The sequence below is a fragment of the Centruroides sculpturatus genome, unplaced genomic scaffold (assembly GCF_000671375.1).
Source record: "Centruroides sculpturatus isolate CEXI.00-Female unplaced genomic scaffold, Cexi_2.0 scaffold11, whole genome shotgun sequence".
Classification (NCBI taxonomy): Eukaryota; Metazoa; Arthropoda; class Arachnida; order Scorpiones; family Buthidae; genus Centruroides; species Centruroides sculpturatus.
Genome location: NW_019384501.1, coordinates 562584 through 588805, shown reverse-complemented (window position 1 = coordinate 588805; position 26222 = coordinate 562584). Strand labels below are relative to the sequence as shown.

The window sequence follows — 26222 nt, the reverse complement described above, 5'->3', positions numbered from 1 at the left end:
ATTAGTCAGGAAACAGGGTGACCCAATTCTTGCATTCTTTGAAAACGGGTAAGATTGACTAAAACGTAATAATCTTAATCTTCGCTATCGTTACTTTTTGCCCTAGCAACGCCGGGGCTATCTGCTAGTATAGAGATAAAAACTTAGAAACTAAGTTGTTACAATGATACTTTTTCCTTACATTTCATTTTAACAGTACTTTTTTATAACAATTAGTTTGATTATTGTTCTCAATAATTGCTTACGTTTATTTGAAACTTTCGAAGACAAAAGACAATTTTTTATATGTATGTTTTATAAATTTTAATTTTTAAATCTTATTATATTTTTACGTAACTATTAAATGAACATTAATGGAAAATTTTGTATCCGAATTCTATATCTCACGAAAACAATTTAACAGATACTCGTTCACTTATACGCAGAGTGGAGGCTCCAATTTTTGATGAACTCTAAATCATTTTGTGTATTCTTAATTACTTAATTCCTTCTAAGTATAATTCGTAAATAAACAAATATATAGATGATTGGTTTTTAGCTATACATTATACACGTATAGATGTGTCTCAACGTGTGCCGTGTAACTTCTCACCACAGCTAGGAAAATCATATAAACAGTTATAAAAAATTGTAACTTAACCCGTTTGTTTTTATAGTTATTTATATGACTTTTAATGCCATAGAAGTTCTACTTTTATTATCACACACACATAGTATGTTCAATCACACGGCACATATTTGTTTTTCAAATTGTAGCCCCCCAAAAAAGAAATTTTAAAATAAAAAACGGCACGACAAACCGTATTGCAAAAAAAGACCAGAACAAGCTACTATTACTCCCATTGAATTCTAGAATAAATCATTATTTCAGTTTTATAATTTGATTATGGAATGATTATTTATTCTAGAAATAAAAGAAACTATCAATTTCATCTTAAAAATTTTTAAACAGTTATTGTGTTTAATTCCAAAAGCTCTTTGATCTGGCACTAATGAGATTGGTGTGGTGGTGGATTTAACATATAACTCTTTTCTCTGTCTTAAAATAAAAATGCACATTGATATTATATGATATATTCATAACTATATATACACACAGATATATTGCATTACATGCCTGCTATATATATGTTAGGCTCAAAGACCGAAATCGCTCATTGACCGAAAAAAATGACCACAACGCGTTGTGGTGATTAAGAAAAGTCATAACGCATTCTGAACGTTAGCTGATGCAACCACGATACGAAGGACAGGTTGTAACTTGTTAACGGGCGCATTGAAAACACTCGCGGAGTTTGTATTGTGTTCATTCTTGACCAGTGCTGCCGTTTCTAGGGTTTCTTACCCTTTTCTAGAGTAATTTCAACCTCAGAGTAATGTTTCGGGTAGTCTTATGTTTAGGGTAAATCTAGGGTGAAACTACCCTGTGTTTTGATGCTATTACTTATCGCTCCACAAGTTTCGTTGAAAAAAGTTTTAGTTTAAAACCATTCTTTTTCCAACAGAAGCTAAAGAAATAATGCAGATTGATGCTAGGTGCATGGGTGTACAATGTACAGTGATATTTCGGTTTTCGTCGATAATCCGTCCGAAAATAATTGGCGAAATCCGAAACTGACGATAAACGAAGTCAACGAAAACCGAGGTATTATTGTATATTACACCCGAGTAGGATTTCGCTTTTCTCAACCTTCGTGCCATTGAGTCATTGGCACTCTCCATATCAGATGTAAATTAATACCTCTGATAAAGCCTAAAAATCCTAAGACATTTTAATTATTAAAATTTTCAAAAACAGTAAGAATTGTTTTGATTATTATTTCACAATAATAGTATAAGAATCTGTGTCATAGAATCCTTCGTCTTATTTTTTTTTTATTCGAGCTTGAGTCGAGCTCGGAGAGTTTTCTCAATTTAGGGTAATTTTCTGCAGTTGAAATTGGTTCGATTGTTTTAGTTAGGGTGCCTAATGTTGATAGGAGACGTGCAGCTCCTAGAAATGTTGTTACGAGCATTAATTCATCGGGTCTCTATCAAGGAAAGTCTTCTCGATCGACTTTATGCTCATAATGAATTTACAATTTCTACAGTAACTTTATTAACACTTCGCTCAGCATCCATGTTAACATCTGGAAGTAAGCAAGGGTTTATAATGTGTCACTGTAAAAGATACTGTATTGATAAAAATGCAAATGTCGCTCAAAGAACATAAAAATGCATGAATAATTAAATGTTATTGTAAAGTAACCGAGTTAAATTTCTGTGTATGGTGAATAATTTTGTTACCTGCGTATATAAGATGATTGAAGATAAATAAATCATAATGAAAAAGAAAGGTTTATTTTCTTATCATCGCTCGTTATTATTTAACATCCAGAACGTGTGGTGGCTTTTAACCATAATAAATCCACCGCACAGTGGTTTTTAACTTTAATAGCTGATTTTTTTTTTTATCGTGTTTAAAGTATTGACCTTTTAGCAGAGTGGGAACAAAACCTTGTCAATTGGACTCACGTGCGGTCAGGTAATACCACTTGTAAGGGGTTGACTTGTAAACAAGGCAAAACAAAGGAAGCGCCGTTAGACCATTTGCCATATGGTAAACAACTGAATATAAACAAGTGGCGGACGTTTATGTAAGCTTCACTCTCGTCGGATGACGGCGGACCCGAGTGTAAGCTGTTCGGGCAAGTAGGGGTTGTGATTGGTCGGAAGTCCCCGTCCAAAAAACCCTTAAATTGCGGGGCGAACGAGAGAGGAGGGGAGAAGGGCAAGTGACTAATACACGATAGTCTCTGGCACTTGGAGCGTAGAGAGAGTGTTCTCCTCTGGTAAACATCTCAGGGGTTAGTGCAGAGACTGGGCTGACCGCGCAGTTGAGCCAACCCCACGAGCTGACTGAGGCCTCTTCGAAGTTTAAAGTTCCCAGAAACCAAGCTAGTACGTGAGTCACAACGCATTGTTATCATATATATATATATTATGTTTTCGAACTTGTACCTTCTACATATAGAAATCTGTAAATAAACTGTAAATATTATCAATTTGAGTGTGGAGGTGTGCTTTCCATCGAACCTGGATCATTACATCGAATCGTGATACACACGGAAACCAACTCAACGAGACGGAGTTGGGAAGGAACATCATAAGATCTTCACTTCGTGTATATATATCAAGCACCTACAAGTATATGTAATTAGACCTATAGCACTTTTTAGCAAGACAAAAGAAACAAATGTGTATTTTTTCTCCATATATTTTATTTCTTTGAAATTTTTTTTAAGTATGAAAATTAATTTTTGTAGATTTCTAAATTTCATTGTGGCCGTTTTATTCGCTCATTGAGCCTAACATATATATGTGATATTCTGCCCCCTTTTCTTTTCGTATTGTTTAAATCGGTATCGTTCTCCTTCTAACCCTAGTAATTCTACAGAAAAAAGGGATAGTCTACAATCAACGATCGAAACTCTCGGGTTAAATTCGATCAACGATAAAATCAGCAAGGCAAGAACAGACGTTTAAAAGAAACTAATACATGGCGTTTCTCATCCCTCCTTTAGCTGCACGTGGCACGTGTCTGCGGACACCTGCACGATAACCAAAACAACACGATAAAAATCGCTCGTCGACTAATACGATATTTAATATAAACAATCCTAGAGATTGTTGTCAAAACTATACAATAATTAATGGGAGAGAACTCAAATTCGTAGGAATTTATATAATAAAATTTCACCTTCAGAAGACCAATTTGTACGTACAACCGACAGAATTGTCGCGAACGAGAATTTTTGATCATTCCCATTTGGGGTAGCTATTAGCTTTTGCTTATGCCTTTGTTTGTATTATTTAAATTGTTTATTAAATGTGTTATATTTGTTGAACCTGTGAACCTGTGTACTTATTTGGGAACCTGTCAACGGCCTATATATATATATAGCAGGCATGTTAATTACAATAGCAGGTATATTATAATTAAAATACAATGCATGTTAAACATTAGTGATTTTTCAAACATAGACAATTTTGTAGCATTGTTTAATAAAAATTTATAATAATAAATATATTTTATATGATTATACATTATAATGTTTATTTTTTCATATTGGATTTTCTTAAGAGAATTCTTTTATTGTCTATTTGTTGTGTCTGCTTCGGAGAATTTTTTGTTTTATGTTTTTCTCTGCAGAAAGAGGATTTATTTATGCAGAAAATCACTTAGCATATTGTATTTTATTTGCAAAGATAAATTCATGGTAAAGATTTCGAAAAATTTTTGAAGAATGGCCTCTTTTTACGAAATTCCTTAACATATTATTAAAGAATTAAAATATTCTTACTTTTCAGCTGTTTTGAAAAAAAATTCTTACATAAATAGTTTTCTACGAGTAATAGAAACGGTATGAATTTACCGTGTGACGTAAAATTATAATTAATTATGAACTTAAAATAACATGATATTAATTAATTCTATTTAGTTGAATATATTTATTTCGGGGATAAAAAAATATCCTGGTTTTCTCTTGATCCATGAAAACCGCTTACCTTTCGACAACATCTTTAATTTTGGGAATAAGTAGAAACCTAATGGTACTATATCTGGGCTTAAATAAGTACAGTACATACCTAAGCTATAGGTTATTAACTTGTAACTTCAGATTCTTAATCATCTTCTCTGTTTTCTTATTGAAGAGTATCTTGCGTTATCTTAGCTCAAGAAAAAGTCATATTTCTATTAAATGGTTGTAAGGTTATACAATATTTTACCATACCGATTATTTCGCCTTTTGCTCACAACTTTCTAATGCAGAAAATTCAATTACTATTGATAGATACTGCTGTGTACAGAATAAAGACAAATTCATGTTTAACGTTTAACAGTTTTGCAACGAATTTAACCTCTTTTGTTACGCACGCGATCTCTTTCAGACGGTGTAAAAATTTAATGCTTTTTCTATGGGAATATCCTTTTTCAAAAATTCTCGAAAACGAAAGCAGATAGAACCAAACAGTTTTTTGCATTAGAATCCTATTTAGTTCTTGTATTAACGTACGGTTTAAAATTTTAAAAATATAATATTTTTTATTTTCTTTTACGAATTTTTAAAGTCGTAGAAAATTTGTTGGAAAAACAACGAATTGGATTTTCAAAGTTCTATTTTTTAGAATTTTTAAAAAGGATTTTCCCATAGAAAAAGCATTAAATTTTTAATTCCATATACTGGAGATCGCGTGTATAACCAGAGAGATTACAATAAGCATTAACACATCAAACTTACACTGCACAAACACGTGGTTAATTAATGTTAGTATTAATTAATTAAGTGTAATTAATTTTTTAATTAATACAGTTTTAAAAATATTTACAGCTAATATGTATAATAAATATTTCAAAATAAAGTTTAATAAAATTTTATTTATTTTAATTAAGAGATTCCCACGTGAAAAGTATAGAAATAGATTTATTCTCGAGTGAAGAATAATTCACTTAAGAATACAGTAAATACTCATGTAAAATAAAATAATACGTCTATACAATTAACTACAATTATTATATATCCGTGTCGATTGAAAAAGAATTTTATAAAATGCTTGCAAACTGAAGCATTTTTTTTTTTTTCATTTACATAGTGATAACAATAATGCAAGTAACAACCATAAACAATCCGCCATTGCTCTTAGACTTCCAGAATTGCAAGTATCCGAAGGATACGTATAAACGGAGCAATGCTGATGTATCAACGATCCCGACATTCTGTCCAAATGACGTTTCAAGAAATGGCTCGCTTCTTCACCACAATCCCTCAAAGTATGAACGTATTTGCAGCCAACGAATTCAGTAAATGCGCTGAAACGATATTATTATATTAAATTAAAAACATAATCTTGTTCTAATTAATACATTATATGCTACTTTATAAAGTATTACGATTGTAATAACTTATAGAATATAATTTTTTAATAATAATAAATTCATTCTTGCTCTCTTTACGTATGGATTGGATTGATGAGATAAGGCGACTCAACACATGGCGATATGCCATGGGAGGGAGATGCCTCCCGGGAGGACTTTTATGTGAAAACTAAGGGAAAAAAAACCTTCTTAGTGTCTTCAAGGAGGATACAGATACATATTCTTTTATCAAGGAAGAAACAGATCATTTAAATAAAATCTCATAACAGTTGCTGCTACACACAATTTTAACTCTTGCCGGGAAAGTTACACAATTCCTTGCTAAATTTTTTAAAGTCTCTTTCAAATTTTACTTTTAAAATCATACTGTAATTTAATTATAACAAAATTCGTGTGTAAAAATTGATAAAATCTGGAAGATCAAAAGTTGGCCTTTAAATATACAGTTAATTCACTTATTGTACCTTCTAAAGTGACGTTAACATTATCTTACAAACAATTCATCTTTATCTGATCATTATTATCAGAATAAACAGATTATACTAAACTTTAGTACAGTGATACCTCAATAAGTTGGACATTTGCGCCTCCACAGAATGTCTCCATTGGAAAAATGCTCAGATAGAGAAGAAGAGAACTACTAAAAACAAAATATAAATCAACTTCTATAGATAGGGAAAGAGGAGGCAAGTTGACGAATGTTTCGTGAAAGCACTTAACCTATCTATGCTTTCATATATAAATACCTTAACTGTTTGTATACAGTATAATTGAATTGGAACTATCAGACTGATCGGAAAATAATGTCGGATTTTTTAAATGATTAATTAAAAATAATTTCTTAACTAGTCTCCTGCATACAGTATTATCCGTGCTTTTATACGACTGTCTTCCATCTAGTCAAACAGCTTATATTTTCTGAAACAAATTTCCCATTCTTTGAGGAGAAATACTCTTATATAATTACGATATCTCATTGTATTTTGTAATTGTTCTGTCATTAAGAAAATTTTGAAATTTAAACAAGTAATAATCATAAGATGCTAAGTTAGGAGAGTAAGGATGACTTATTACTTTCCAATGCAATTCACTCAATTTTTACTATGTCCTCAAAGATGTTTGAGGTCGAGCGTCATCCTGATGAAAAACAATACCCTTTGTATTCACAGTATTGGACACTTTTCCTTGATTACATTACAATACGTTTCTGCACTAATGGTTTTTCCAGGTGGAAGCAGCACATAGAAGGATCCTTACAAAGTACACAGCGTGCTTTTTTTGGAGATTGTTGATGCATGTTTCTCTGGCTAACAATAACTTTTCTAAAGAAGTATTGTATATTATCCATTTTTCGTCCCTGTCACCAATCTCCAAAAGTGGCTCAGAATGGTGTGAAAGAAGTGAATTGAAGATTCTTATACTGTCGATTAAATTTCTGTCAGAAAGCTCATGTAACAGCCATCTTGAGCACTTAAGTTTAAATCCTAGCTGTTGTATACAGTATGTTCAACGATGGTTGATTGTGTTGCATCTAGCTTCTTTGAAAGCTCACGTGTTATTACAAAGTCTTTCAATGCCATACAAAGAGCATCGTTATCGATAGTGAATTTCCTTCCTCTATCAGGTTTATTTTCTATGCTAGAATCTCCTGTTTGAAACTTCTTAAATCATCTTTGAACTGTCCATTCAAAAACATCATTACAGATTTAAAAACATTACACAAATTTTTAGTACACTTAAATTTTCCAGACGGCATAATAAAAGTTTCTTACATAAGTAAATAAGAAATAAAACAAAAATAACGTAATTTTTAACTAAAAAATTCGACATTATTTTCTAATCAACCTAATAGTATTTTATATTTTTTAAAAGTTCGTATTAATTTACTACTTATTTAAATACTAAAGATAAATATTTTTACTTTTTTTTAGACATTTTAATTTATTTTATCTATCAACCCTTTTTTTTTAAATTTTTTTTTAACTTCAAAGTGTAAAGGCATTAGAAAGAGAAGAGCTAATTTACTGTTAAGAATAGCAGATTAACAAAAGAATTATTGTGTCAAGAAGACATTTAGAGAAAGCAATGTATTTTTTTTTCATTTTTTTTTAATCATAAAAGAAAAATTGACAAAATGCCAAATTGCATTTGGCACTCTATCAATTTGTTTNGCTACGGTACCCTTATACAAGATAAATTCAAAGAAATATAGAGTAGCTTCAGAAGTTATTTAACAGAAATATATAGTAAATCTAATACAATAAAAATATACATATACACATATATATATATATTTTTTTTTATATGAAATCAATAATGTTAAGATGGTAACTTGTATTAGCATTAAAAAATATAAAGGAGAGAATCTTACGTTGGATTTTGCATTGAAGACAACATTGTTATTATTAAATAGCATAAATATCAAACAAACAAACTCGTGTATTAAACATTACAATGTATAATTGTTATTGCTTGAGTTACTTCGGTTCAACGTCACATTGAATTTATTTCAGAGGTAAACAAATGCTGGCCCTAAATCAAGGTTTGATCAACAAACTTTAAAGAGAAAAATGTTAGTGTATTTTCTTACAAAATCTCTCTTTACTGAATACAACTAGAGGCTGATAAAATTGATTTTGTTCCTGTGGGTATAAGGAAAGACCTTCTAAAACACACAAAAAAAATTCTTTTTTCTCTGCTTCTTTTTATTTTTGTCTCTATATATTTTATATTCGCTAATAAATATTCTAAGAATTTTTAAGTATATTTATTCATTCAATAATACTATTTTCTTTATTACTATTCATTGGTTTATAATGGTTTTTGAACCTCTTATATCCTTAAAAATCAAACTACTTAAGAAATTTGGAATCAACATTTAATAATCTAATAATTTTTTTTAAAAAATAATTAAATTTCGGATTAATACTATTGACAAAATCAATTAAATTCTCATTCAACAGACGGAGACACGCTTAATATAAGTATACAGAGTGAAACTATAAGAGTACTTATGCTAATCTTTGTTTATGCTTTAACATAAAAGTAAAGCATGGTACTGAGGAATAAGAAACAAATTCGAGTTATTTTGATTGTGTAAAATTGCCGAAAAATCTAACAGGCTCATCCAGATTTCCTATCAATCACACACAGATATGAATTCAGCAACCAGTTAAACTCTTAAGTGACTTCTCACTGACTACGGATCCTCACCGTCAAAATAACTTGTATTCGTTCCACCTTACTTTGTGCAATACGTTGTTTATATTATTTATAGATAAACCTATAGACAGAGCCATTGAAAGCTTCTATAAGTCCCTAGGGTACAGTGGACTCTTTTTGTCCTTCTTTTAAGAAATGAAATACGTAAAATAATTATTAATAAAAATGAATCTTAAATTTTTTATTTTCTGTTATTTTTAGTAATATTAATTTTATAAGAATAGAAACCAGTACGGACCCCTAACTTTCCTTCTCTCGACGGCTCTTTCTATAGATATTCAGGCAAATTTAGACTTATGGAACACCATATTATTCCACATGCTTAATCAAAGAAACAGTGACTAATAAATTATGATAATATTCCTTCGATAATATTATGATACTTCTAGAAGGTATTATAGATTTCGGCATGAAATATTCTAAGAAATGTTAATTTAGTCGCTTAATTAGTACACAAATATCTTATTTTAACAATATTTTATATATTACAATAAACATTTTTGTTTAATTTTTTATGAATTAAACATTTTTTGTATTAAAATTTGTTATCAAAATGTTAGGAAACATTTGATCTAATTTATGCCAAAGGATTTTTGATCAAATGCGTTATTACAATTGTTAAACTAACATTTTGCATCATTGTTCAGCACTCACATAAGAATCGTACCAGCAGGTTTCCTTCAAACCATCTTCCACTTCGTCAGTTTTAACGTCCTCTTCGTATTCCGATAAATGCAGCATTCTTCGATATTGTGATGCACATTTCTTCTCGTCTGTCGATACGTTTTTAAAGCAACTAGCAAATCTCAAATAATCTAAAAAAAAAAATATATATATAAGAAAAAGGTAAATTCTTTATTATTTAAATCTGTTATACTAGAAAAATTGTAATCACAGCACAACACTGTAGCTAATTTGTCTATTCTTTTCACAATAATATAATTGATTTAGTCAAATTAAACAAAGCTCTTAACATAGAGCCTCACATTACGACGTTACAACTTCAATTTATTATTTTTCGAAGAGGAGAAACCTATAAGTTATAGCTTCAAGAAGTTTAAATCCGTATCTGTTGTACTGTACACAATATTGTAATTAAATGAGTACTTATGCTAATCTTTGTTTATGCTTTAACATAAAAGTAAAGCATGGTACTGAGGAATAAGAAACAAATTCGAGTTATTTTGATTGTGTAAAATTGCCGAAAAATCTAACAGGCTCATCCAGATTTCCTATCAATCACACACAGATATGAATTCAGCAACCAGTTAAACTCTTAAGTGACTTCTCACTGACTACGGATCCTCACCGTCAAAATAACTTGTATTCGTTCCACCTTACTTTGTGCAATACGTTGTTTATATTATTTATAGATAAACCTATAGACAGAGCCATTGAAAGCTTCTATAAGTCCCTAGGGTACAGTGGACTCTTTTTGTCCTTCTTTTAAGAAATGAAATACGTAAAATAATTATTAATAAAAATGAATCTTAAATTTTTTATTTTCTGTTATTTTTAGTAATATTAATTTTATAAGAATAGAAACCAGTACGGACCCCTAACTTTCCTTCTCTCGACGGCTCTTTCTATAGATATTCAGGCAAATTTAGACTTATGGAACACCATATTATTCCACATGCTTAATCAAAGAAACAGTGACTAATAAATTATGATAATATTCCTTCGATAATATTATGATACTTCTAGAAGGTATTATAGATTTCGGCATGAAATATTCTAAGAAATGTTAATTTAGTCGCTTAATTAGTAAACAAATATCTTATTTTAACAATATTTTATATATTACAATAAACATTTTTGTTTAATTTTTTATGAATTAAACATTTTTTGTATTAAAATTTGTTATCAAAATGTTAGGAAACATTTGATCTAATTTATGCCAAAGGATTTTTGATCAAATGCGTTATTACAATTGTTAAACTAACATTTTGCATCATTGTTCAGCACTCACATAAGAATCGTACCAGCAGGTTTCCTTCAAACCATCTTCCACTTCGTCAGTTTTAACGTCCTCTTCGTATTCCGATAAATGCAGCATTCTTCGATATTGTGATGCACATTTGTACCCTTATACAAGATAAATTCAAAGAAATATAGAGTAGCTTCAGAAGTTATTTAACAGAAATATATAGTAAATCTAATACAATAAAAATATACATATACACATATATATATATATTTTTTTTTATATGAAATCAATAATGTTAAGATGGTAACTTGTATTAGCATTAAAAAATATAAAGGAGAGAATCTTACGTTGGATTTTGCATTGAAGACAACATTGTTATTATTAAATAGCATAAATATCAAACAAACAAACTCGTGTATTAAACATTACAATGTATAATTGTTATTGCTTGAGTTACTTCGGTTCAACGTCACATTGAATTTATTTCAGAGGTAAACAAATGCTGGCCCTAAATCAAGGTTTGATCAACAAACTTTAAAGAGAAAAATGTTAGTGTATTTTCTTACAAAATCTCTCTTTACTGAATACAACTAGAGGCTGATAAAATTGATTTTGTTCCTGTGGGTATAAGGAAAGACCTTCTAAAACACACAAAAAAAATTCTTTTTTCTCTGCTTCTTTTTATTTTTGTCTCTATATATTTTATATTCGCTAATAAATATTCTAAGAATTTTTAAGTATATTTATTCATTCAATAATACTATTTTCTTTATTACTATTCATTGGTTTATAATGGTTTTTGAACCTCTTATATCCTTAAAAATCAAACTACTTAAGAAATTTGGAATCAACATTTAATAATCTAATAATTTTTTTAAAAAAATAATTAAATTTCGGATTAATACTATTGACAAAATCAATTAAATTCTCATTCAACAGACGGAGACACGCTTAATATAAGTATACAGAGTGAAACTATAAGAGTACTTATGCTAATCTTTGTTTATGCTTTAACATAAAAGTAAAGCATGGTACTGAGGAATAAGAAACAAATTCGAGTTATTTTGATTGTGTAAAATTGCCGAAAAATCTAACAGGCTCATCCAGATTTCCTATCAATCACACACAGATATGAATTCAGCAACCAGTTAAACTCTTAAGTGACTTCTCACTGACTACGGATCCTCACCGTCAAAATAACTTGTATTCGTTCCACCTTACTTTGTGCAATACGTTGTTTATATTATTTATAGATAAACCTATAGACAGAGCCATTGAAAGCTTCTATAAGTCCCTAGGGTACAGTGGACTCTTTTTGTCCTTCTTTTAAGAAATGAAATACGTAAAATAATTATTAATAAAAATGAATCTTAAATTTTTTATTTTCTGTTATTTTTAGTAATATTAATTTTATAAGAATAGAAACCAGTACGGACCCCTAACTTTCCTTCTCTCGACGGCTCTTTCTATAGATATTCAGGCAAATTTAGACTTATGGAACACCATATTATTCCACATGCTTAATCAAAGAAACAGTGACTAATAAATTATGATAATATTCCTTCGATAATATTATGATACTTCTAGAAGGTATTATAGATTTCGGCATGAAATATTCTAAGAAATGTTAATTTAGTCGCTTAATTAGTAAACAAATATCTTATTTTAACAATATTTTATATATTACAATAAACATTTTTGTTTAATTTTTTATGAATTAAACATTTTTTGTATTAAAATTTGTTATCAAAATGTTAGGAAACATTTGATCTAATTTATGCCAAAGGATTTTTGATCAAATGCGTTATTACAATTGTTAAACTAACATTTTGCATCATTGTTCAGCACTCACATAAGAATCGTACCAGCAGGTTTCCTTCAAACCATCTTCCACTTCGTCAGTTTTAACGTCCTCTTCGTATTCCGATAAATGCAGCATTCTTCGATATTGTGATGCACATTTCTTCTCGTCTGTCGATACGTTTTTAAAGCAACTAGCAAATCTCAAATAATCTAAAAAAAAAATATATANATTTAAATCTGTTATACTAGAAAAATTGTAATCACAGCACAACACTGTAGCTAATTTGTCTATTCTTTTCACAATAATATAATTGATTTAGTCAAATTAAACAAAGCTCTTAACATAGAGCCTCACATTACGACGTTACAACTTCAATTTATTATTTTTCGAAGAGGAGAAACCTATAAGTTATAGCTTCAAGAAGTTTAAATCCGTATCTGTTGTACTGTACACAATATTGTAATTAAATAAATTTATATATAAAATATTAAAATATAAACACTGTAAATTAATTTTATAATTGTAACAGAACTCTATTGAAAATACCAAAAAACAAGAAAGAAAAGAAAAAAAAAACATTATTAGTTTTGTTTCTTCTTGAAATTAGATAAATAAGATTTCATTTACAAATTATATCACGACTTTTCAGAGGAAAAGAGATGGAAAAAAATTCAGTTAGCTACTAGTTTGACTAAAGTATTTTGTATTCAGTCTCGTGGGAAATCTACTTTTATGCCACACCTTAATTGAAACATGAAGAAACGTCAACTCGCTGTTATCTAGAGATTTCGTTTTTATTTGGAAAAACGTTAATTTATGAATATTTTATCAAGTTTATTTTTTGTAAAATAAAATGTTAATTTAATTTAATAATTGCATTATTTATTAAATTATAATTATTTTAGTTTATTTTTTTAATAACAATATTTTCTTCCTTAATATTTCTTTAATTATAATCTAATCTATAAAGATGTTAGTTTGCTTGATAGTTCTTTATACATTTTGACACGGTTTGAGGAACTTTTCAGCGATCGTTCTCTCATTCAGGTGGCTACTTTTGGTCGAATTAACTTCAATCCCTCCATCAAAAAGATCCTTTCTATCTGATAAGCTGGATGGTGGCATTCGAATAAGAATATTACCTTCGAGTACAAAATATGATTTTAGGAAGTTTCGAAGGTGAAAAGTTTAAATATTTGGTCCGTTTTTCGCGAAATTTGATTGGTTGGCCGATTACCACTTCATATTCGACTGTGAATGGTACTGTACACTAGAGTTAACATTAGAAAAAAATTTGATGTCCTTTTGCCTCTAAATCTGATTGTTCATTTGTTTTTATTGTTGTAATATGAATTTAAATAAGATAAATTTGTTTTTTTTTTTTCATTTTTCAAAGTACATTTTGTTGTTTTTATTCTGTCTTGTTACATTTTCTTTCGTATTATTAAGGAAAAGTGAAGCAAGAATGCCCATTTATTTACAGATTTAAACGTTTCTGGTTAGTGAATTTGGTCTAGTTGTCTCCAACTTTGGCAACAGCCTGAATTAGAAAAGAAAAACAAGTTAATGGTAGACTAAAATAACCAAATTCTTAATATGGTTTTCATTTTAATGTTTGCTGCGATTACTATTCGACCGGGCATATCTGCTATTTTAATATATTTGACAGAATTAACCATTATCTCATATAAACAATAAAACAAGGATGGAAAATTACTACTAAAATAAAAATTCTTAACTAGAAGACACGTACCAAATTTTGGATTCTTTACAATTCTTTTTCAATTCACAACACAAGAACATATGATGTTCCTGTGTGATAACGAATCTGTCCCCAAAATTTGTGAATATATATATTAACATTTACATCTTATTCTGTCAAAAAAATTACGCTGTAACTCTTCATCAAATATCTAATGGTGGGTACACAAGTAAGCTAAGTAAGCTTCAGCTTAGTGCCTCGCGTTACGGGTTAAGGCAGTGTTTTTCAATCTTTCTTTGATAGTGGCATTCCAACTTGGTAAATTTTTCCTCTCCGCATTTCCTACTCCTTTACCAATGTATAATTTCCTACTTTTAGCAATACATCTAAGAAGTGTTATGGAACTTTTCAGCACTGTATTTCGCGGTATCCTTAAAATATCGTTGCCACATCCCGGTAGAAAGCCATTAAATTAGAGCCTGTATTATTATTTGATAGGAGGAAGAACCTGTTATATATTCTAGATTAAGGCCATAACAAATCTAAGTCTAGCTCTGGGCTTTATTCGAGTACATATCAGAAACTGAGACGTGATATATTGTACTACGACTTAGGGGAGACCGGGGCAACTTCGGCATGCGGGGCAAGTTTGTCAAGCGCTTTTTTTAAAAAAACAAATTAAAAGGAGACTTTGGTTATAGGTTAGGCAGTTGAGTTTTATTGGTGGCTTGTTGAGTGTAGTGTTTTTATTGTTCTCCAACAAGCGTAGTTGAATTATCAAGCAAATTTTCATTTTCGTTCAATTCCATATAATATTTTTTTTCCATTTATATTGAATTGGCAGGTTTTGTTATAATTCCATGATAACGAAAGTTACTTTTCCTGTTAGAAGGATGTAACTTCAACTTATTCACGTGGCCAGATCGTGGCTTGGCATTCTGTTCTCAGGGTTGTACTTAATGTTTCGAAATCATGACTAGCGGGGTAAGATCGGCAACATAAAGCCACATTAGAAGCAAAGGATAAAAATCAAACAGATGATAAATGAAAACATGTTTGCATTTGTTATTCATGTATATATGTCTTTGAACTTGCATTTCGTTGTAATAATATTAAATGGGTGTTGGATTTGTATTTCTTTGTTTTAATAGTGAATTCCAACTTATACATTGTTAATAACATAATTTTATATACGTGCCTATCTTGCCCCATTACTGTTGCCCCTATACCAGGGGCAACTTTAATAAAAATAATTAAAATAATTACAACTTTACAAAAAGAGAGAAGTTGCCGATCTTGCCCCTATACCCGGGGCAACTTCGTCAATTTCTCTCTTCTTGTAAAGTTGTAATTATTTTAATTATTTTTATTTCCAAACTGATTTTAACCAGTTCTATAGTAAGGTAACATTCCAATAGACAATATGCAAAGCTTTTTTTTCAGTTTACAGCAGTATTTATTACACAAAATGTAAGTAAAGCTTAACATGCCGATCTTGCCCCGGTCTCCCCTATACTTTGCTAAAAATCTTTAAAATTGTTAGAATATCTTAAACATTATCGTTACGTACAAGATTTTAAATAATTTAATTTAATTTTCTTTAGAATTTCTTGCATAAATGAAATGTTTGAATATGATAAAATTAGTGTTTCCGACATAATGACAGCGCTCGATACATTATAAATCGATCAAGATCGTGTCGATCTTGATCGATTCGTAACGTAATTGAACTAGAAATCAAACTGTAACGATCGATTAAAAATTTATAATTTTTATTAATTCAAAATTATAAGAAACAATTCTTTTTATCTTTAAAAATAATCGATCGATCTTCCATTTTCTCAGATAGATAACCTCTTACGCACTTTATACATAATATCCGAATAATAATAATAAAAAACATTACTCACCCCGATTATTTGCTAACTAGTTTAATTATTTCATAAAAGATGAGAGAATAATTTTATTTTCGCTAACATCGATTCATTAGATGGCTAATTTTATAATTTAAAGACCTCTAGAAAAGGAAATCATAATCGGCATTTTAACTTATAATTGAAGCATTAAACTTGTAGTAATGAGGGTAATAAGAAAGAGAAAACTCTTTTATTGATTCATTTTAATTGCCAGATATAATCTTGATGCGAGTTTTGTTGAACACTTCAAACTCCACTTTTGTAACTTATGACAAGTAAAGTTTGTCATAAGTTCCATAATAAAAACTTGCAAATTTCTTTTAATTTATCATAAATTGTTATNCTAGTCAAACAGCTTATATTTTCTGAAACAAATTTCCCATTCTTTGAGGAGAAATACTCTTATATAATTACGATATCTCATTGTATTTTGTAATTGTTCTGTCATTAAGAAAATTTTGAAATTTAAACAAGTAATAATCATAAGATGCTAAGTTAGGAGAGTAAGGATGACTTATTACTTTCCAATGCAATTCACTCAATTTTTATTATGTCCTCAAAGATGTTTGAGGTCGAGCGTCATCCTGATGAAAAACAATACCCTTTGTATTCACAGTATTGGACACTTTTCCTTGATTACATTACAATACGTTTCTGCACTAATGGTTTTTCCAGGTGGAAGCAGCACATAGAAGGATCCTTACAAAGTACACAGCGTGCTTTTTTTGGAGATTGTTGATGCATGTTTCTCTGGCTAACAATAACTTTTCTAAAGAAGTATTGTATATTATCCATTTTTCGTCCCTGTCACCAATCTCCAAAAGTGGCTCAGAATGGTGTGAAAGAAGTGAATTGAAGATTCTTATACTGTCGATTAAATTTCTGTCAGAAAGCTCATGTAACAGCCATCTTGAGCACTTAAGTTTAAATCCTAGCTGTTGTATACAGTATGTTCAACGATGGTTGATTGTGTTGCATCTAGCTTCTTTGAAAGCTCACGTGTTATTACAAAGTCTTTCAATGCCATACAAAGAGCATCGTTATCGATAGTGAATTTCCTTCCTCTATCAGGTTTATTTTCTATGCTAGAATCTCCTGTTTGAAACTTCTTAAATCATCTTTGAACTGTCCATTCAAAAACATCATTACAGATTTAAAAACATTACACAAATTTTTAGTACACTTAAATTTTCCAGACGGCATAATAAAAGTTTCTTACATAAGTAAATAAGAAATAAAACAAAAAAAAATAATAACATTTAACCATAAAATAGAAACATAGAATATTCTAAAGAATTTTATATTATTACTTGTTTCATTCGATATCATTTTCTGGTTTAATGAGTAAAGAAAATACTTGGGATATTTCTTAATTTATTAAATTATGAAAGAATTGACTTAAACAATAACATTATTTGAAAATTCTTGAATGTTTTCTACTCAAAAGTTCATAAATTTTAAGTTTTATACAATGCTCAAGAGCTGAAGAATTCAGAAGATTTCGAAGAGTAGTTAGCTAAATTAGCTCATTTATGTGAAATTTTACTAAAGAAAAATGTACTAGAACCGATGTAGCTGATGTTGCACTATAGTTTCCATCCCCTAGAGTAGAGACCTATCTAATTGTAATTAGTGTTATCGTGGGAATTAGCACGATTCGCTTTCTAAGTAATTAACCTTATCACTACTTCTGCCATTAGTCGAGACAATAGAACAGAAATAATGCGTTACTTTTAAAAAGATTTAACAAAATAATAGAAAATTTATAAAAGAAACAAACTATTTAAAAATTTTATGCATTTTTATAATTAATTTTTTTAAAAATAAAATTAACGTTGAATTCTCGTAATTTGAACTACATAGATCATTAGAATAAAGGACTTTCCATTAATTACATGTACAGTTTAAGGGGAAGGGGATTCGAGGAAAGTACAACGTTGTACACAATGGGGGAGGAATTGTATATGTGGATCTTTTGGATGTAAACTATTATACAGGTAATTAAAGGTACATAATAGAGAGAAAAAGGATCAAAAACTGAATACACAATTAATGAACGACACCCCAAAAAAAGAAATTAACAGAATTTTGAACTTCATTCGATTTCTAAAGACTCGAAATTGAGTTTTTAAATAAACAATTGAAAACTAATTAAAATGTTTTAATTATAACTCGAAATAATTTTCAAATTTTATGTTTTGTAAAGGGTAAAGGAAGAATGAAACAGCAACAAATAAAATATAGGAAAATTTATATATTACTCTATGAGTATACCTCAATTATAATGCTACTTGAAATTCTGAGTGTAACGACTTTATTACGTGAGAGCATTTCCTTACTAGTCAAGTAATTTCCTATATCATGTAATCAAATTCAATAGTAAATTATTCGTATAATCCTATCCAAGAACAAATGGCCACCAAAGATAAATTGAACAAACTGCTTATTCATGCTACTACATTAGGTTATTAGCTAAAATAAACACTAAAGCCTTTCCTAATATTTATGCATTAACAACAAATGTTAATTAATAATGAACAAGAGGTAATTACGAATAACCACGTAATGTATATGAAAAATTATATAAAATTAATTTTTATTTATTGTTTCTTTTTAATAAAAAATTCTTTCATTTTTATTTTAATATATATATATATATTTATTTAATAATAATTGAATTTTAGTTTTGTCAATATTTATATACCAAAAAGTCAATTTTTAAATCTCCATTTGCTTTTAATTAATTATATATTCTTACTAACTTAATCATAACTGGCTAATATTGACTTTTATGTAATTCTAATCGTTCATTAATGCTATAAATCTAAGTCAAAAACTCTCAAAATTAATTATTATCTTAATGGTTTTGAATTTTCTTAATAATATTTATCTCCTTTTAACACACTTCATATCAAATTTCCTTACTTCATTACATACGTAAATTATGAGTAAAATTGTAAATATATNAGGGCCTTTTAAACAGTAGGTAGTCTGTTAGCGTTGGTCAGTAGTAGTCCAAATTCAATATGAATGTTTGTTTCTTGAAAATTTGATCACGATTTAAATACAGTATTTACTTTTAATATTACCGATATGTCATCGAAAAGAAAACGTGTTGTATTATCATTAAAAGACAAATTAAAGTGTTTGTTTCGATTATCCGGATTTTTCCTTATCCGGACTACCTTCATCCCCAATTAGTCCGGATAATCGAGGTTCTACTGTAAAACTAACTTATTTATATTCAAGGTATTAACAACATAATGAAGTCTTTTGTTTTCTTACTTTCTAAATTATATTTTATGATGCTTTATCATTAAAATTCTTGCAATTATGGTTCTGCTTCTTCTCATCGAGTAGAAACTATAAACAATATTTTTAATTGCATCTTTAGCATTATTATCTAAGACAAACTCATTATGCAATTAAATAAATTAAAGAAAAGCTCTTACTATCTTGTATATTTCCAGAAACACAAAGATCTTTGATAACGTTCCTTGATCCAGAAACAACAGAATCGAGTAAACGTCTTTGAGTAGTAGAAAAACATTTTTTACTATGATTTTCCACACAGTAAAAGCCTTCTTTAAGCTGCCTAAAAGTAAAATTATCATACAGATAAATTTCAGATAAGCATCGTAACAAATTCATTATGATTTATTTTACTGTAGAGTTAAAAAAGAAAGAAAAAAAAAAAAAACACAAGCTGAAAATCTTGTTAATTTTAAACGAAAAATGCATGCTAATAATATTTAATATCTTGACGAAAACGTTAAATTAATGGAAATGAAAGTAATAAAATCAATTTATATAACTTATGTGACAGTTTAGTCAAGTGAATTTAAAATCCAGTGGAACAGAAAGAGAAGTTGGTGCATTTAAAGATAAGAAAGTAGAAGTGTGTTAAAGTATGAAATAAACACCACACATCAAGCGAATATAGTTTTCTTCGTTTCTTCTCTGGAGACATTCTTATCAGCACTCACGTCTCACGAAGTTTAGATTTTTACAATGCAATTCTAGAAACTAAGCTTCAATTCGAGTATTATCTTTTTCTTTTTAAAGTTATGTGAATGGTGTAAAAAATAGAATTTGTGAAAAGAATTTAAACTATCGTTAATCTGACTTACTAAATTTAGCATTAAAGTTATGAAAAATGGAAATTCTACTGTATGAATTCTTCATTATAATATGATATAGAATTATTGCTAAGAGCAATGTAGAACGTGTGAATTGTTTCTGTATAATTAGTGCTTATAATGCTATAGAATTAACGAATTAGTGTTATAAAATTTATAAATTAATGGTAGATAATTAATGCTTAAAGCGCTAGAGAGTTCGTGGGGAATACTAAAGAAAACAGTTGCAAAAACGTATTGTTAATCAACTTTCTTTAACTGCAAGATCTTATCGTGAAGTATCCTATTTTGTTATTTACTTTATTTAAATTATTTCATTAAAATATTCTTTTGTTATATAAGTTCTTTACGATTTTAATTGGTTCCGTTCAGTCAGCGTAAAGAATCATTGGTTTTGGAAAGATGCCATTCTTTCACAATAGATCTTTCGCTTCAGCAAGGCGTTAATCTCCTATCAATAGAAACATCGTCAGAGGTGCTTGACACCAGAACCAACTAATGCATTATCCAGTACTTCCTGAAGCTCGAAAACTGAGTGAAATTCGAAACGACAATTGCTTCGCTTCCTGAATCATTCTAAAATCCCTCAACCTACTTCTACTTGTTTCCTATAACATTCATTATTCTGTCACTCACTCCACTTTAAATTATGAAGATTGAAATCTGTAAAGAATCTAATTAAAACTAACTATATTTATAACTTTTAAGTGTCTATTCTTTAATTGGAGGAAATTAGTTTTACTTTATAGTCTATTTTCTTTAATTAAACTTAGTACTAACTTTGTCAGGTTGTAAATTCTTATTCCTCTAAAGGATCTGATAGACGTAACACTAACAATTTTAATGTACAAAGTACTGTTTTATCTTAATCATTTTCTAATTTAATTATACTTACTGACAGACATCCGAAAGTTCCTCTTTTGTAGTAGCAAATGCAAGTTTTTCGCTTTGAGTCACTGCTTGTAACGAATCCATACATTTCTGGAAATTCTCAGAAGAACAATTGAAACTTTTGCCATTACATTCTGAAAATTTCGTACAATCTTTCAAACATTTAATATGAAAAAAAAATTAAATAAAAATAATTTAACTAAATTTTATATTTCAAACAATTTTTTTTCAAATGAAAAATTAAAGGTTAATACAATGAAAAATATATTCATTTTTGCACTCTGACTATAACATATAAAAGGCTCATCCCCTCTTAAGACTGTAACCTCATAGCGTCAGGCCTTAACCAATAGATTATTAAACTTATCTGTAAATCAGGTCCTGATTTTAGTATCTTAATAAAGTTTCTAAATAAAATTTCTCTGCAGAAAATAAAGGAAATAAACTTAAAAATGATATTTTTCGCAGAGAGATTGTATTATACTCGGAGTCAGGATGGATTTACAAAGTTTAACAAGCAATAGCTTAAGGCTCACGCTATGAGACTGTATTCTAGGATCTCATATTTCTAAATTTACGAAAAAGGGCCCATTATATGTTATATATTAGTACTAAGACAAGACTAAATTCGCTAAAATGCATTAAAATATTTTAATACGCTTTAGCTTCTTCTTAATTGTTTAATAATAATAATAATAATAATATTTTCTGTAGAGAAATTAATTTGGAAAATTTACTAAGAGATTAAAGTGAATAAAAGTATTCTAATTTACAACTAAATATTCGAATTAATTTATGATTTATCTTAAAAAAGAATTACAATAGATTTTTGTTTTTTAATTTTTAAAACATTAATAATTGAAGTGTTTTTTTTAGTACTTTAATACAAGTATCAGTGAAGTTTCTAAACAAATTTTTCTATAGAAAATAACGTTATTTTTAAATTTGTAGTTAAGAAAATAAACATTCTTTGCAATCACATCTAAAAAATATTTTTTTTTTTTAAATTTTTCTTTTAAAGTATAAGAAATTGTATCTAGTTATTCTTGAAGGGAGACAAACTAGAAACCTTTTTTCTTTGCCTTTTCTACAAACATCGACAATCTCTAAGGATAAAATTTTATATACTTTGAATTTCTAGAATATTTTTAAAGTAAAGTAAATGAAGAAGAAGAAGAGATTGAACACGCAAGATTTTTATTTATTCTTCATTTTATTTAAATGAATATCGAACATCAAACATCGAAGAGAGGATTTCAAATATATATAGATTTACTTTAATAAATCATATTTTGAAACTTTCAAAAATATTTTAAAAATATAATTATTTAAAAAATCATTTTATCATTAATTTTTTTATAAAAATAATTTGCTTTTTTTTGTATAAAGAAAGAAAAGATTTAATTCTAACAAAGTTTTAAATCGTTTAATTTGATAAATTACAACGCGAAGTTTGATGTTAAAAAAAAAAAAAAAAATATTCAATCTGACAATAAAAGATAAAAATTTAGGGAAAAATTATGTGAATAATTTTTGAATTTTTCTTTAAATTTTGTAATTAATCTCAGAATAATCCTTCAAAAAAGTAAGAAAAGAATTGATCGTATCTAACTAATTAAAAGATATTACACATCTTAACTTAAATAATAAACTCTTCCCTGTTTTATAGCATACTTCTATGTTTTATTTGAAATGTAATCAAGGATTAAATTTAATGACATAATCATTACTTAAATATTATAAAAAAATTTTAAAAAAAAATCGAAATATTAACAGCAATAATTAACAATTACTACCCCACGCTTAATAATTGTTTAATTAATAAAATATTCATAATAAATACAAATATTTTTTTTTGTTAANTTATCGTTACTGAAGATTTTCTATAATCCACAGGATTATAATATCGCTACTAATATACTTTTAGAAGGATTTTATTATTAATTTATATTAGTGATAAATCTTAAATGCATAAATTAAATTATTTATAATTAAAATTGTTGCGTAAGTCAAAGTTATGGAAAGTATCTTTGCTTGTGAATTAGTTACGAAAGAAAGATCATTCGCAAATTTTTACAGTTGTATTTTTATATTAAAACAAAAAAAAAATACATGTTAATAAATAGTTTATAAGGTTTCTTTTCAAAATTATTTTAAAATTTTGTAAACATTTTATATAAATTATTGCTTTAAGTTACAAACACTGAAACGTTCTTATTCTTAAAGATGGAGTTAAATAGATAAAACTTGAGACAAATATAAAAAGATTAGGAGCAGGAGGACCCGATTAACTATATAGGAACCTATATTTTGAACGGGAAGTGACATTATTTTAATTCAAAACTCCCTTCCCGAAAGGTATTAGATAGATTAGATGACTGACACAATTCTATTGCTAACAGGAAAAGTATGATTTACAGGGGCAAGTTACTACTATTATACATTAAATAAATTAAAAATATGATTAAAAATTGCAGCTTAACATTGTTTATAATTGTTCTTTAAAATAATTAACCATAAAATATCAATTAATTTTTCCCGTAAAGTAGTTTTGATGAATATTTTTTTTTTAAGTCGAAGAATTGTATTAAATTAGAATTCATACAGAATAACTGTATAAATTTACATTTACTTTAAGGTTTCTATTTTACAGAGAAATTAGTTACATTAAGGAAAATAAAAATGGTGTTTAAATATTCTGATATATTACTAAAGTAGGGGCGTAGTAAAGTGGCACGCAAATTTGGGGCGTTGGAATTTTTAAGGATCTTTCACAAATAACTTATTGCTTCATTGAATAACAATTCGTAACTGAACTGAAATTAGAATAATTTATTTATTTTCTTCTTTATTTTGTAATAAAAATCATTAAAAGTATTTTTTTTTCTTTTAAAGTAAGTTAAAATCACGTAAAGTACTTCAACGTTGTAGTAATTTTACTTGAAGTGTCGTTATCGTTTAGCCTGAAATTAAACTCTATTCATTGAGAAAATTGAACAAAACGTTAGGAAATTTCAATAACTTAAAGATCTTTGTGAAAAATCTATATTTTTCTAAAGTTTTACTGGGTCATTCGATAAATATTACCGATAGATACCTTTAAGCAACGTGTAAATCCTAAAAATTTTAAAGATAACACTCAAAAGTTAGTAGGGAGAGAAGAGGGAAAAAAATAACTTTTTTAAAATGTCTTCGAGCGAGAACTTTTATGTTATTTCTTCAAAAAATTTTCCATTTTTTTAAAGTATTTTTCTCTCTTTTAATATTGAAAAATTAGTAACAAGAACGTTTACTTTAATGGACGATCTTTATAATGATGGAAGATTATTACTATTAAGAAAAAAATAAAATAAAAGGAAACGTTGTAAGGACCAAAAAAAAAAATGCAATTTCTTTTTTATAAAAATAAAATTTATTTAAAAAATTAATTTCTTACATATTATACAAATATATAATATGTTTTTCTTGAATAAAATAATATTTTAAAGCGAAATTACCTTACGAACAAGAAAATAAATAATCGATTTAATGTTTTTACATGATAAAAAGTAAGTCATATTATGTTTTATCAGTTGAAAAATTACACTCCTTTATAACCGAACACTTGAGAATTCCCTTCATTATTATTATTATTATTTTTTTTTTCTTTTTAGAAAATTTAGAAATGTAAATGTTCCAAACTTCCTTCCTCCCCCAAAAAAACTTTTAAATGAGTTTTTAGACTAATGGAAAAACCTTTAAGTGTGAAAGTATTAGAGAGGAAGTTTTTTGAAGGTGATAAAGATGCACGTGCACTTACCGTAAGTGAGGCAGAGCAGCAGAAACAATGTCTTGAGCGATGATTGCATGAAAGGACCCTCGGGAGCGGCTGGGTTTACACGTCGTGTCTCCTGTACATCCAGCAACGAAGTGTGGCAGTTTCTGTCCACCTCCTGATCAATAAGACAGCTTCACTTTGTACACGGAGGTGGAGTATTGCGCATTCTTGTACAAGGATCAAAGGCTAATAGTTCGCTAAATGACCAAGCAACTAACTTCGATTTAATCTTAAAGTCATCGTATTAACCAACCTTTTCTCTTTTTTAAGTGTTTTAACTTTCAACATTTAAAAAAAAAAATTATTATCCTTTTATAATAAACTTTACCGAAGACTTACATCGATTACTTCTACTTAAAGATTTTTACAAATGAATATCTTTAAAAAAAAAAAATACTTCAATTATTTTCTTTTTATTACCATTTTATTTATATAAAAATAATTAATGAATTTTACCTTTTATTGTTTAAAAAATTATTTTTATAATTAAGTCTTTATGAAATGATTTTCTTTTTATACACTAATTTTTGAATTCTTAATTATAATTAAATTATTATATGTTTTAATTTTTATAACTTTAATTAATTTGTGACATATATATATATATATATATTTTTTGAATTTTTATAGATTTTTCTCACTTATTTACTTCAGTTTTATGAATGATTTTTGAAGATTTTATTGCTTTTTATACCGTATAATTACGTCTTTATCTTAGAAAAAAAAAAACAGCAATTAAATCGATAAAATTGCATTTTGTATCATTGAAAACTAGTTTCTGTTATAAATAATTTTAAGGGAATTATCCTCATTAAAGCTTAACAATAACAATAACATAACCTGCATAAACAGAAAGAGTCTATACCTGGAGGCAGAGAAATTCA

General features: G+C 28.1%; 2 protein-coding genes across 2 annotated transcripts; both read right to left on the bottom strand.

The window, feature by feature from the left end:
* Nucleotides 1-5537: 5537 nt before the first annotated feature.
* On the bottom strand, nucleotides 5538-11198 carry LOC111622095. Its single transcript, XM_023364413.1, has 3 exons — nucleotides 11144-11198; nucleotides 9807-9954; nucleotides 5538-5851 (listed from the first exon to the last, which is right to left on the bottom strand). The coding sequence occupies exons 1-3, from the start codon at nucleotides 11196-11198 to the stop codon at nucleotides 5623-5625; spliced, it is 432 nt and encodes a 143-aa protein (XP_023220181.1). The 3' UTR covers nucleotides 5538-5622.
* Nucleotides 11199-12903: 1705 nt separating this feature from the next.
* LOC111622094 lies at nucleotides 12904-25602 on the bottom strand. The gene is made up of 4 exons (XM_023364412.1): nucleotides 25321-25602; nucleotides 21526-21655; nucleotides 19944-20086; nucleotides 12904-13082 (listed from the first exon to the last, which is right to left on the bottom strand). Exons 1-4 carry the CDS (start codon nucleotides 25367-25369, stop codon nucleotides 12904-12906), a joined length of 501 nt encoding a protein of 166 aa, XP_023220180.1. The 5' UTR covers nucleotides 25370-25602.
* Between the last annotated feature and the right edge of the window lie 620 nt (nucleotides 25603-26222).